General features: G+C 37.3%; 1 protein-coding gene across 2 annotated transcripts in view; it reads left to right on the top strand.

The window, feature by feature from the left end:
* Window positions 1–14,875, top strand: part of DNTT (DNA nucleotidylexotransferase) — a 158,268-nt gene that overhangs the window by 62,712 nt on the left and 80,681 nt on the right. The window contains exons 3-5 of one of the 2 annotated variants that reach the window (XM_055817237.1): window positions 992–1,071; window positions 4,451–4,625; window positions 10,856–10,981. In XM_055817237.1, coding sequence (XP_055673212.1) covers window positions 992–1,071; window positions 4,451–4,625; window positions 10,856–10,981 — 381 coding nt within the window. Of the gene's footprint in view, window positions 1–840; window positions 1,072–4,450; window positions 4,626–10,855; window positions 10,982–14,875 lie in introns of those variants that run through there. The other variant, XM_055817177.1, reaches the window with a different exon arrangement.

Consider the following 14,875-nt stretch of genomic DNA (forward strand, 5'->3'; position numbering starts at 1 on the left):
TTAGCATAGTTGTCTGACAACCAACACCCCATCTCTAGCAGAGGATGGTACATAGTCTCCACAAACTCCTTTGTAGTTTTTTGGATGTTGCTGGGTGCTTGAAAGCAGGAAGGTAGTTACCTTTTCCCTTCTGTACGTGCCACAGAAAGCAGTACATTCCAGGGCAAATAGTAGAAAGCAATGTTGGCAATGCACACCAAAGGTATATTTAAACACATCTTTAATGCTTTCTCTTTGTCTTTCATTGCCTTAGTATCAAAACAGCAAAGGATTTTGTTTATTGTAAATTTAATTTCAAAAGTTTTTTTGTTTGCATTTTTAAAAAACCCTATCCCTTTTAAATCAAATTAAATACACAGAAGTAGGAAGTGTAGAGGCTATTCTACAACACATTTGTATACTGTTATTTAGTTGCATTCTAAGACATAGTTGTTGGCTAACAATAGGACGATTATTATTTTTTTTAATGAATTGAAATTTAATGCGCCCTGCAGTCTGGAAAAGTTAGATTTGGAAAATATTTGAAAGCAGAAACTGATGGAACTGTGCCATTAAACCAGCTGAAGACCTAGCTGATATTTTGACATTATTTTGCTATGATCAATATTATTTGTGTAAAGTCTTTATAGGTAATGGCTGTTTTAAGGAATAAAAACATATTTGCACCTGTCTGGGGTAGCTCTGTGCAAGAAGTCCCAGCTGGTAGAAAGCAAGTGATGTTTTTGCTTGTGTAACACCTGGTTTTGATTTCAGAGGGGAAACTGAAGAAAATTACTTCAATGGGTGGGTGACATTAAGTACAGCTGCTGCCTGGCAGAAAGTGTGTTACCTCCTTTTTACCCAAGGGAAAACACTTCTACCTTGCATCATGGATAGGATCAGAGCTCCAGGTGTATTATCTCAGAGGAAGAGACAGAAAGGGATGCATTCCCCAAACCTTTCCTGCAGTTATGAAATAAAGTTCAATAAGTTTGTCATTTTTATTATGCAGAGGAAGATGGGGATGACCAGAAGGACTTTTTTGATGGAGCTGGCAAGAAGAAAAGGTTTCAGAGTAGAAAGTGAGCTAAGGTAGGAAAATGTTTATATGTATAGAAATAACATGTAGTAATGCTGCTTGAAGCATTGTAATTTAATACATACAGTCATACAAGTGACAGTGGTTGAAGTTTTTGCCTTTGGTGGATATACTTTACTCTTCACGCTATAAAGATGCTTCAGGATTACAGTGGATGTTCATAGAGTGTGGTTCATTTCTATTGTCTTCTGGGCAGAGAGCAAGCAGAACGCAAACATTAGCAAGTTTTCTAATTTTCATCTCTAAAACCTGTGTTTGTAATATATCTTAGGTCTGTCAATTTTAATGTGTCTGCTTTTTTCAGTGTGCTGCTTCTCAGGTGGAAAATAAAAAATGCAAGGTTTGAACTTGCAAGTGTTTTTCATGGGATGTGTTTCTATGCATTTGTACAGTCTCACTAGAATCAACGAATCCTGTATTTAGCTAATCTAAATCAGCCACTGTTTCTTTCCCCCTTGAAGTCAGGTGAAGATTAATCTAAACTTAATGGCCGAACCCAGAAATGAAAAAAACCCTAAATATACAGGAAAGGAAAATGTGATGGGTTGAGAGGGGCATTTCTCTAGGACATCTCTGGTGTTCTAATGAGTAATACACTGATGTGAGTCTCAATGGTACTGGCTTACGCATTGGTAAAATCCAAAAGAACACTGGAGAAAAAAACGGGGAATAGAAAACCACATACATGGCGTTTCAGGCTGAGTATAGACTCCAGCTACAGATTTGTCTGGTGGTGTTTCAAAATGGGTTGGTTTATTGAAGCAAGACTTCCTCCAAATAGTGTTTTTCATGAGTGCTAGTTATATCATTCTGCAGTTTTCTGAAAGCTACATCATTATCTATGTTCTCTGAAAAGCTGGAAGAAAACGAAGTATTGATTGCTTCTGTGTATCTGTATGCAGATAGTATACAACTGGGTCCTCCCTATAAGAGCTCATTTCCACGGATTTTTCAATCCCATCAACTTTGAAAGCCTGAGGAAGAAGGGAGGATGAAATAATTTGTAAAGCAAGATTCAAGCAGGTATTGAACAGAAGTAGGCAATTAGCATCTGATACAAAACTAATTGAATTCTTAGGGAAAAAAAAATGAACTGGGCTGTTCTGAGTCCTTCATTAACAGTCCATTGAGGACTGAGTAGAGGCTTTATCTGGGCAGCTTCGGCACACAGGTATTTATTGCCATTATGTTTCAGACTTTCTGTAAGTTGTATACAAGGCAGGTGTTATGTTTAATTTCAGCTTAGCTGCTACTGGATAAACCAGAACTATTTAATTGTTGATTTTTCGTTTTTGGAAATGCCAGAGGAAATGCTAAATTTGCTACGTTCTGTGCCAAGAGAAAAGCACAGCTGTACAGGTACCAGAGGAAACTCATCCATAGCAGCTAAACTGCTGCTGTGAGCTTAGCAATGGCAAAGTTCCCAGATCTGCAGCTTGGTACATATGCATTACATATGAATATTTTATATAAAGTGAAATAAACCACAGGAAACAGAAGTTCTATGTCTCTAACAGATTTTTATTTTTTTTTTAACTCAAGTAAAGATGTGACAATTTAATTAAAGTAGAATCTAGCAGGGTTAAATAATAATGAAACCAGTAGTATTTAATGGAGATTCACCTAACCTAGATTTGTAATTTTTGAGGTTAAAAAAGAATTTGGATTATTTTTTTTCCAATGGACTTCGCTTTACAAGTTGCACAATACGCAGAAAAAAGAATTATGCTATACCATGACAGTCTTCATATTTCTGCAGTATAGTGCATTCAATACATTTCTTTTATTTCCAAAATGTAGTACTCTTAGTGCATTGGAGGATTATGTGAAAAGTTTTCTATGGGGTGACTCCACTATTTGTCATTGTGATTTGGCAACTTAATGAAATTGGCGATTATTGGTATGAATCAGGGTCACAGGGGTAGGCCAAGGGGTTTTGCTGGTCTCCTAGAAAGCAATTTGCTTTGAAAGGTTGTGCAATCTGTCTTTAGCAGTTAGCACATATCATTTTTAAAGTCCATACTAACCAGTTATCTCTACCAGTGGTGCCCTGTCTGCTGGGACAGTTGAGGGCTTAACTTCTCCAGGTGTTACAGAAGGGCCGTAAAGCAACCTGTGGGGTCCGTTTGGAATTTGCTGTATATGCACAAGGCTGTTACAGGCATGGGCTAGCAGGAGGTTATAGAGGCAGCTGCCATCAGGACGATTTATGTTCCAATTCTAGGCTTATTTCTATAAAAGCTAAGTCAAATAATGACACTGTCTGTCTGTGCCTTTTATCCCAAGAAGTTTGGGAACCTGTTCACTGATATCAGTTAATGTTGGTATATATTTCGAAGATACTGAGGTTCAACAAGTCTCATGAAAATGAAGTTTCCTCCCTTATCTGTTGTATTCTTTGTGGGTGACAGCACCCTCCTGGGGTGGGTTCCCTCCTAGGAATCACTCAAAATTTCCTACCAAGTGAGTAATTTTCTAAACTTGCTGAGGAACATCAGCAGGTCAGGTAGAAATTCACAGATCATCCTAAGTGAGTATGTAATTTTTGCTTGTAATGTAATTGTCCCTGTCCATTTTTTTCCTGTGGAAGGTGCAGAACTGTGCCTTTTTAATCATGAACTATCATAGGATTCTTTCCAATGTTATTCTAGTACATCAACCCAAATTTAGTGTAATGAATTTTGTGCTACCATATTTTTAAGCAATGCACACCATATAATCTACTGAACAATAACTCAATCCTTAAATTTTATGTTTGCTAAACTAAGATACTGGCCTTGTAAGAGACTGGCCTCTTAGTAGCAAGGAAGTGGTCTTTAGATGGAGCACATAATTCATAAGATTTAAGTCATGAACACTTGACAATGCCATACGCAAAAAGCTTAATGTAAGTACGGAAAACTTAAATTTACAAAAAGATATTACCAGCTGTAAAGCTTTAAAGAATTATTGTTAACATGTTGTTTAATACTGTAAAGCTTTCATTCGTTGATCAGGAATATTGGGAAGGGGCTGTCAGGTATCGTAAAGCAGCCTTTTCATTATGATGCTGTTCATGCAAGTCAAACATTATCAGAGTTGTAAAAATGTGTAATAGGTTAGTGTCTTACAGAAGGCAAATGATGCTGAAAGGAAGAAAATGGTGTACTTACTGGACCTGTCAGGCTAAAGGCTTTCCTCAAATTAGAGTCAGTGACTGGAATAGATACATTGCGATATGAAAACACAACTGTTTCCCTCATCCTAAGTTACAATATATACTACAAATTTCAGGAAGTGCATGGTAAGTAAATACGGAAATAGAAGCTCTGTATCTGTGTACAGTTGGGTTCAGGGAAAAAAGAAGACTTCTTTTTGTGTACTTCTTGACAGTGACTCTGTCACTCATATTGTGGCTGAGAACAACTCTTATCCGGAGGTGCTGGACTGGCTGAGAGGACAGGCTGTGAGTGACAGTTCCAGGTTTGAACTGCTGGATATCTCCTGGTTCACAGCCTGCATGGAAGCAGGAAGACCAGTTGATTCAGAAATGAAGTATCGTCTCATGGTAAGACAGATCCTTTGATACGAATACAGTGGCATTCAAAATGAATGACTGTTTTTGATTATTTTTCTTTACCCCAAAACATATATCCTTGTGATATAATTTTTGAATGTAAAAACTTTTTTCCCTAAATTTTACATGAGTAATTCATGCTGTTTTAATAGATTAAAAAGACTGTGAATACCATCTATTACAAACTGGTAATATACATCATTCAGAGGCGGGGTGGGGGTGGGGGTCAGGAAGGGTGGGGTGTGCTGTTAAAGGCGAAATATCCATCAGCGAAGCACTTGCTGTTGTTGTGGTACTTGTGGTATTTCCACAAATACTTCAACATCATGATAAATGTCCCGGTGAGAGCAGTGTGTTTTAACGGGCTCCTGGTGGAATACATTGCCTCTTCAAAACAATACAAAAATATTAAAACTTCTGCTGTTTAGAAGTGATCAGCTAACCACTGGGCCCTTGGAGGACCTGTGAAATGTAGGCTGCTGTATTCTGTGGACGTACGCTTACAAACTTGGCACCATCAGGTAAAACTGTGCTAAGAAAAGAAGGGGTTTATCGTATTATCTCTCAATGGGAGCTGTAAGGCAGAGGGTATTGTGAATGGCAGGCTGGTTATTTGGTGAATGGTGTTTGACCTTGAAGCAGTGAACGATGATGTATTTTCCTCTGTTCCATAGTTTAAAAAATTATGTGCTAATTTCTCAAATCTGAGCATAGGGTGAAATGGTGGTATTAAATACCCTCAGTACAGACTGTAAATCAGGAGGGTGTGGTAGGGGTGCCTGGGCGTGCTGTGCACAGTGCGATGACAGCATGTGGTGCTGGGCCATGAAACAGACTCTGTGCTGCAGCAGGACGAACCTATTCCCTTGCTCTGCGTGCACTTGAGCCTCATGGTGATGGATTTAATGGGCACTGGTGAAGAAATTAATTCACACATCAAGAGAATAGAAAGTCTGATCTAAAGTGCTCTGAAGTGAGGGATTCCCGCTGATTTCTGAGGTCTAGATTAGGCTCTGTGTGAACTGTGACTCCACTGCAAAACAATAACTGGGAAATCTGTAAACGCAGGGATGTGGCAGGATCCATAGTATGTATCTTCCTGTGAGGCAATATTTACCAGCAATATTGCAGTGTTTGCTGCTTCATCAGCCTGATGTTTAGATTATGAAGGATAATTCATACATATCACCCTTCCCTAAGAAAAATTATAGCTTCTGATTAACTTTTTCTGTCATCTTTCATTGCCAGAAACTATTTTCCAGAATTTTACATATAAGAATTACTGTTTAATAACTCTTCAGGGCTGGGAGATGGGGGGTGGAATGAGACATGTGAATACACCAGATGGAGCTGTCGCTCTCAGACTCAGCATAATTCCGTGACAGAATATTTGCAACTCTTCCGATGAAGTATTTTTGCAGTATATTTATAATATTTCAGTGAATCTGCTGGAAGGAGAATAGACCAAAGAAATTAATGTAAAATGGGAAAAACCTGAAAACCTTGTAAGTACTGCATTATGTAATCTTACAGGCAAACAGGCCACAAAAATATAAATACTGAGAATGCAAAGAAGTTCTTTAAAAACAAGAAATAAATTCAAAATGTGAGCAAAGTCCTGAAATTTGCTGAGTTTCACATCAGGATTAAAAGTAAACCAAATTACACTTTATTTACATTCTTAATTTCAACGGTGCATGAAGACCTATAGATTCAGATAACTCAGGAAATATGTTTTCACAGATGTGTTTTTTTGCTTTTCAAAGCAAGAAATGCCTTTGTCTTTCTCCAAAATGTCTCCAATGATGATGAAGCTTACTTTCCACCACCATCCCACCCACCCCCCCCCCCCGCCGCTGAAATCAATGAGGCCACTGCCTTGGTTTTCTTAGTTTTCTTTTAAATATAAAATTTCTTTTGGAATACTGTTGGAGCAGAAACTGCTGAAAAAGGTGGCAGCCCTGACAGGAGATCATTATTATACTTTCAGACTGGATCTGCAAGTAAGAGCTGCAGTTCTTATTGAAACATAAAGATTTCATGCTAATAAGTGTAGAGTGCAATAAGCAAGCCAGTGACAACTGTACTGTTATCTGTAAAGCTTATGGTTAAGACCACTCTTAATTATTTAGTGGCTCTCAAGTAAGAAACATTTTTGTAAAGCAAACAGGAAAGGAATAGAAAGGGTTTTAGAAGTTCAGCAAATTTAAAAATAATTTTATTGTTGCAATGTCACCATGATAATTCTTTTCTGCCTTGAGAAATGAGGAAGGATTGAAGTAAAGGTTAATTTTCTTTTTAAGTACTAGACCATACTTGTACATAATGTAATTTAATTTGAGTTTCACTGAAGACAAATTTGGTCCATTATGTCATTCTTGTAAAATGTGAAATGAAAGTGAATTAACAAACCTTGAACTCAGGCTACATCATGAAGGCTTTGAGGTAAAAGGAATGGATTGCAGTAGGGGAGTGTTTTGGGTGAAATCTCGTGTACATGTAGTTAGTGGTGAAATTCCCATTAATATCAATAGCAGTAAGATTTCATCTTTCAGATCTTACAGTAGTCTATTTGAAAGGTTGTTCTTCATTCAGAACGTTTGTTTTAATGCATTACTAAAAAGAAATGTCCTTCTCCATGCAAAACAAGGGGAATAAAGTCAGTGTTACAGACCATTAGCTAACAAATTCATTACAATCATCACTAAACTACATCATTCTGTGATTGTGAATGGTCTGAGAGATGTTCTGATGTTAGTGATTTATAGAGTATGAAAGGTTGGGTGACCAGATCTAGGATGATCTGAATTCTTATTGATTCACTTGGTAACAGTTGACTTTTATAGTTAATAGCCATCATTTAATTTAATAGGCTATGGAAATGTGGTAGCCAAACATCCGCTTTAAAGGGAAATAAAAATATTTCTCTGGCAAAGGAATGCCTTTGTCCAGAGATACCTTTCCCACCACAAGCAGATGGGTATTCTGGACAATAGCAGGACATGGACATTAATATGTATGCTAGGGCATCCCCACATACTAGAAAGTAGGGCTGTTTCCTGGGTAATGGAAAAGAAACAGGTAGAGGGAAGATTTCAGACTCATAAAAAGAAAGGAAGAGAACTGTAAGTGGGCTTGTAACCTCAGCAGCCTTAGGAATTGTGCTGTGACTGCCTCTCTTCTGCATTTTCCTCAGTCAGAACCCAAAAGTTGTTATTTTTTTTTGAAAGGAAAAGAGATTTACTTCCTTGAACAAAGGATTTCCCTCTACATTAGGAAAAGGCAGTGCTGCGTCTTTTGATCCTTTGCCATATCATGTGACAGGCAACTCATATTTAGCATTTTCCAGAGTGTCTCACTGTTGCCTCGTGAAAGAGAGAGGCTCTAACTAATGGAAGAAATTCTTCATACTGACAGTCAGAGTTTCCCAGAAAATAAAATGAGACTTATAAACTGGCTGCCTTCTCTTCATAAAATGCTGGATATCAGCAGACTTTATTATTTGATCAATGCTATCTGGACTTTACAAAGCTGCTGGCTTTTGAGTAATATGGCCTGACAACAGACTCTAGTGTCTGTGCACCTTATTCACTGCTGCTCCATTTTCTCTCTGTTATTTCCCTATATCATTATACTTCTTTGTTTTATATTTTTAAAAAATAGGTTGACAAAAAGCAAAGCAGCCCCCTGCAAGATTAATTCTGCAACTAAGCCTCTCTGCTGTACAAACTGATGCTAATGGTGCAGGCTGATTTTCCTGCTTATGGCATGTGGAAAATGTCACTGTAAAGGAGCGGCAGTGACATTCGCTGTTACAGCAGCCTGGATGTGGGGTACAAACTCTGACTAGCTCTAGCAGTTAAGCAGCCTACACATTTGGATATTTTTCAGTGGTTTCCCCTGTGCAGTGTACCATAATTTCATTTTAATGCAGTGGAGTTATCTGAAGAAAAAAAAGAAAAAAAAAAAAAAGAATATTAATGGTTATGTTTTTCTCATATCTGTAGTTGTTTCTTCTCAAATTATTTTGAGGTAGTGTGAGTTTCCAGGATTGCTTGTTCTACACTGCAATTGCTAACTGATAAAATTTTAGGTTTGGCCCACAATCTGTACAAATTATTTTTTTTCATCTGGTCTTCCTACCAAAAAGCAATATCAATCCTTTTCTTATGTTCTGCTCATGTTAGGAGATTGTCTCTGTAGTTCTCATGCAGGCATCATAATATTCCTTGAAAAACAGACGATAGTAATTACCGTTCGCTAGACATCTTTGCTGTTCATTGCCAACCGAAGTTTCTTCTGTTGTTACATACAATCCTATTTTATGTACATAGATAATTCCTATTAATTAAAAACATAACTGTTACTGATGGAAAAAATACTCAAAAATCTGTGCTGAGGCAGGAACAGGATGTTGATGTGCCAGCCTATTACCCTCAAACACAGAGTTTCTGTGTTCATTTTGCTCTCATCCATGATACCAGGTAATGCTACATCTAGGGCTCATTCATTGTGTGACTATGTCCTAATGAAGATAATAACTTACTATATATTCTCTTCAGTAGTGTTCTGTTTGTTCACAGATAGCTGGCACTCTCATTTCAAGCAGTATATTAGCTGTAATCAATCATAGTTTATATGATTTAAAATAAATTTTAAAGTATAATTCATGAATGTGTGCAAAAGTGGATGAGTTGTGCTGTTGATCCTGGCTGAAACCCATTTCAGTTATTCCCAAGAGTGGTCTTACACACAAACTCCTTTCTTTCAGTGTATACCATGAAAACTGCCATATAATTCACTGCTCCTTCAGCTGTGCAAGCAAATGCCTTTTTTGTGCGTGCATGAATACTGTTACTTAAGTACTCTATCAAATACAAAGGCAATTTAGCATGAAATTATGGGGGGGAGGGGTGTGAAGGCACATACACATATTTATAGGTTTGCCTAGCACAGATGCTAGCTTTATGTTTGCATGTCTTTCGATACAGGGGAGAAAGGGTTTGTCATTATTGGGGTGAGTTTCCTCCATGTATCTCTGTGATATTTGTTGTTGTTGAACCATTTCCCTGTGGCTTTTTGATACTGCAATGCAATACGTTTTTTGCAGATCTGCCAAATGTTTTCAGACAAAATGATAAATAGCAAAAAATACACAGAAATGCTGCAAACACTTCGGGTGTTCCGAAGTATTTCAGAATGGGGCACTTTTAATAAAAGCAAAGAAATTAAAGGACTGGGCAAATAAAGCAGCAGAAAAGCTGGTGCTAGATTGTCTTTTTCCTTCCAGGAGAATCCCCTTCCCAGCCTACTGGGGTGGGTTTCCATAGGCTTTTTTATTGATCTTGGTCGATTATGAATGGGGCAACATTAGGCAAAAAGGGAACAAGTGTGTAGGTAGCCTGGTGCTTGGGAAATGCCCATTTAAGATTTGGCACCTGGTTCCTTTTCCCTGCTCCTGTGAACATCTAAAAATGATGTCTGAATTGGGTCAGCACCTGTGGAAGGGGATGAGTGAGAAACCACATCATGAGGTGAACACTGGTGGTGTTGGAGATGACTCTTCTATGGCTGTTTGTAAATGTTTCCTGTGCTTTATAATGACCCCAAAACAGAACATTTAGCTTAATGAGTTAAGTCCAAACCAAAAAAAATTTCTTACATTTTACCTGGAAGAGGGGGGAAAAGTTTATTTTGAAGTCATATAAACATTTTTCTTCTACCACTGAATTGATCTAGAGATCAAAAGAATCAGTTATTTGTACATTGTGCACACACCCCTGTCCCGATGCTGTTGAATAATCTAGTGTTTTCTGGGGAAACTCTGTTCTTTCAAGCTTACCCGCTCTTAAAATTTTGTGGGTTTTCAATCTTACTGTAATAATAAGAGTATTAGAGAGATTTGCCATTTAGAGAGGGGTTTTTTCTTTCTTTAAGTGACAGTGCCATTGAAAAGTCCCTGCAAGAATTTATGGCAGAAAATTAAAAATCCTGGTAATGACTAGATAAACCGGTATTGTCAGTGCAGCCAATGTGAAATTAAATGTTTTTCCTAGGAAGATGGTAGGAGCATTATTATTCTCTTACCTTGTCTTTAAAGGTATGTATTTTGGGCTCATAAAATGTATTTTTGGTATTTTAAGCTATTTGACAATTGTGTTGTGCACCCCCCCACGCTCCCTCTTCTTTTTTTTTTTTTTTTTTTCCCCCCCTCTTTTTAGGAACAAGGTCAGTCTCCTGCTTTGAATACATCTGAATCAGAAGTGCCATCGTTTATTGCAAGCAAGGTATCTGAGTATTCATGTCAAAGGAAGACAACTTTAAATAACTACAACAAGAAATTCACGGTAATACTTATTCTATCCATGAATTAAAAGCTAGCATAAGTAAAATAATTAATACAGTACTTTTGTCAATATTTTCTATGGCACCCTCAGCAAATTCATGAGTCAAACTGGCAGCACAATGATAACAATATAAAAAAGTTATAGATATGCCATACTTAAATTAAAGCTGAGTGCAAGCTTAATTGCATCCTTAAAGTGCTGCTGAAAGCTTAACACAATGGATCTTTAAATATACTAATAGCCTGTAAACACATGAATTTTTAAAACAAATGATAGAATAACATTCTGAAAACGTTTTTTAGTCTTTCATCACAGTCTTACTTGACAAGTTGAAAGTAATAATAAGCAAAAGTTTGGTTTAGGTCAGTTCAAGGTACTTCACAATTGCTGTGCTGCCTTCTTGTTTGGCCGGGTGTTTGGTTCTTCCAAATGTGGTTGTAAGATTTAGATTTCACAATTGCTTAGTTATGAAAACAGATTTCGTGATCATTGTAATTACTCTGACATGATGAAAAAAACCCTTAAATTGTCTAGTTAAACAGAAATCTTAGAGATTGTCATATATGCTATTTAATGCTCATAACATTACACAATTCAGTGGGTATAAAGAGTCTGAGTTGTCTGATTTAAATTCCTGTTAAGTTATTGTGCCTAATGGCTCCTCTTGGCTGACTAGATACTCAGTGACAACTATTCAATAGGAAACATTTGGCACCATGACTGCAATGTAGTCTGAATAAATCTGGCATGGTTAGATTCATATATTTCTAATATAACATGAAACACCTCCTCATCTTCTTAAATTTTTACTGTTTATTTTGTTATTATTTGTAATTTTTATGCTTTTACTTTGTGTACCTATAAATGCACACAAATCTTTCAAGTAAATTATTTGTAAGGTCTATATAAAAAGAGTAACAACAGGTACCAGTAATTTGGGAATTACAAGGTAAATACTAAAACCTCATGGAATTCAGAACTAAAGATAAACCTAACTGTGCATTCCCAGATCAAGACATTTTAGAGTTGCTTCTAAAAATTAAACAACCTAAATTTTGCCTTGTAATGATGCTTTGATATAATTATTAATTATACCGATTATATAATAGTGTTTATGGTTCCCAAGTAGGTTAAACTGCTTATTTTTTTAAAAAAATCCCTTTTTGAGCAACCTGATGGGAATTGAGTTTTGACCATGCTTTAAGCCTAAGGTTGGATTAGAGACCTCCTGAGGTTCCTTCCAAACCCAATGATTCCAACATTCCCAAAACTGCTTCTTTTGAAATGGCTACCATGCCCCATCTCCTACTAGAAAAACAAGGCTGTGAGTGTTACTATTTAACTCCTGAGAGTACGCGTTCTTGTTCACTGTTTATAAGTATCAAATGCATGCTGCTGTAGGGGAAGATGTCAGACCAAATATACTATGAGCCAAAGATCCTGTAAAATACTGGCCACCTTGGAGAAATAGGAGGTAAGTGCCTTAGTTCTGTACTTCCTGAAAACAGTGGAATGTGGGAGTCTGCTTCTTTATTGAATTTTCTGTAGTAGGACATTGTTAGTCATTCTAAAGGTAAAAAATGGTGATGGATAAGGGGAAAGTACAGTGGCTGCTCCTAGAAGGCACAAAGTTGTTGATTTTTAATTATCACTAACATTTTGAGCAGAAAAAGGTCTAGAATAAAGTAGTTCTTTTTCCAGTAATGCCTTTAAATTATTCTTACCTTTTGAAACATCCAATATCTTTATTTGTAAATTTATAATTTTTTTATTTTCCAAAACTGGATACTTTAACTCTAGTGAATATATTGTTCGTCTTCTAGCTGTTGAATTCCTGAATTTCATCCAAAATTCAGTTCAAATGATAGCAGCAACGTATTCGTTGGATGGTTTCTGTTATACCTGTGTTTTACAGAGAGGCAGTCCCTAAATTACTTCTAGGTGTATCGTTGCAGCAGTCTTAATGTCAAAGTACAACTTGTATTTGATTAATTTAGCTGAACACATTAGAGGCAGTGCAGTTCACTGACTGAAGCACTGAGACTGCCTTCTGTTATCCTATATATCAAACGTTCCTGAGGTTGGGTAGAAATTAGGTTTTGTAGTAACGAAGATGGCAGTTCCTCATCTTTGTACTTTGAGAGTAACTGTTTTGAGTACGTGCTGTATCGTATTTCTGGAGGTGGTACTGGACAAGCTGATAATGCATGAGTCTGTCTAGCATCTGCATCTTGAGAGTTATGTAACTCCTTAGGGCTGTTGCTCCTTTTCCTCCCAACCAAAGCTTGCAATGACAGCTGAAGTTTTGGATGTTCATGGACTACAAGAGCTGGCCCATTCCCTGGAGGCCTGCCAGTTAGTCTGCCTAACATCAACAGAAGTCTGGTTTTCAGTTTTGCTGTTGTTTTGTCAGTCTTGTATTAAGCCTGTAATTCACGTTCTCGAATAAAAGTGTTCCAACAGACTTTTCAGTGTGATCACTTAACAAATGCACTCAAGCATTGGTATAATTCACTTGTGCATGCTGTGGGCAGCCAACCATTAAATGACAGATTTTCCCTGGCGCAATGCTGTACATCCTGAAAATTAGGTCCAAACCATCTTGAATTATGTGTTGATGGTAGTATTTTGTGTAACAACTTTATTCTTTGAGCCAGGGTAGTTCCTTTTTCTTACAGATTTTCTGTTTTCTTTGGTTAGCTTGAAAATAATGTGTTTTGATCTTGCCTGTAACAGTAGTGGAAAGCCATTATTTGCTTACACATTCTTGGGTAACTCACAGATCCTTTCTCTTACTGTACTTTGCCCTAATACCCTGTGTCAAATTCCTCTTTCAAATGAGTAGTAGTTATGTTTGAGAAAAAGAAGTAGTTAAATTTGACACCTTTCAGTCTCCTCAGAAGAGCAGGAAAACAGTAAGCAGTGGCGTGTGTACAATGAGGCCTCAAATGGGCTGATTTCTTGGAGAGACATTTTTGGAGACTTGATTTATGGAGAAATTGGTATTTAGTCATCAGTTTTACTCTTGAGTCCTGTTCTGTATGTTTTTATCATCAAAGATTATTTATTAAAACCAAATAGCAGAGATATTTGATGAGAGCTCAATGTGGTGGTTTAACATGCTAGGTCCAATTTCAGTGTTCAGCTGTCCCATGTTCCCTTTCTGTTGTAGTAGCCAGAAAATAACTTGCAGAAAGGTGCAACAAACCTGTTTTACATCATGGAAGAAGCTACAGAAGGACTGGCAAAGACTGCAGATGTGAAGGTTTCATGATTGTGTTCAGTATGGGGTAAATCCTACCTAATTTTTTTTTTTTTTTATAGGGAGTAGTAGCAAGACCCGTTGTGTGAAGAATAGAAAAATATGTCAAATTGCATGCCCAGGAGGAGGTGGTGGCGTTGTGTGGCAGTTCATGGAGGAGACTCGCCACTGCTTCAGACTTGTGGGGCCTCAAGCAGTCTTTGGGTCATGTACTATGGCCTCACAGTACATAGGCTGGGAACCACTGCCAGGGCCTTTACTGATGTGGATGATTCACCTGAATCACCTGAATGCAGAGCCCTGACCCACAGGTGAACTGTAGCTGTTCAGATTACTAAAGAAGCTGAACAAAAGGGCAAATCATTTTCACCAGAGGCTGTACCTTACCATGCTTCCTTTGAGTTTGTCTTATATTCCATAATAACATTAATGTTTAATATTACAATATTGTTCTCTGGCTCATTTGTAAATAGCTAGCCATCCTTTCTCTTTCCCACTGAAAATATACACTTGGGGGCTGCATTGTGTTTTCTTGTGGTAAAATAAATGGAGCCATTCTGCTGTGCCTGAGAGGGGTTGTTGGATTTGAATATTAATACCAGACTGCAATAAAATTCAGAAAGACATTCTTC

Source organism: Falco peregrinus, chromosome 1 (assembly GCF_023634155.1).
Source record: "Falco peregrinus isolate bFalPer1 chromosome 1, bFalPer1.pri, whole genome shotgun sequence".
NCBI lineage: Eukaryota > Metazoa > Chordata > Aves > Falconiformes > Falconidae > Falco > Falco peregrinus.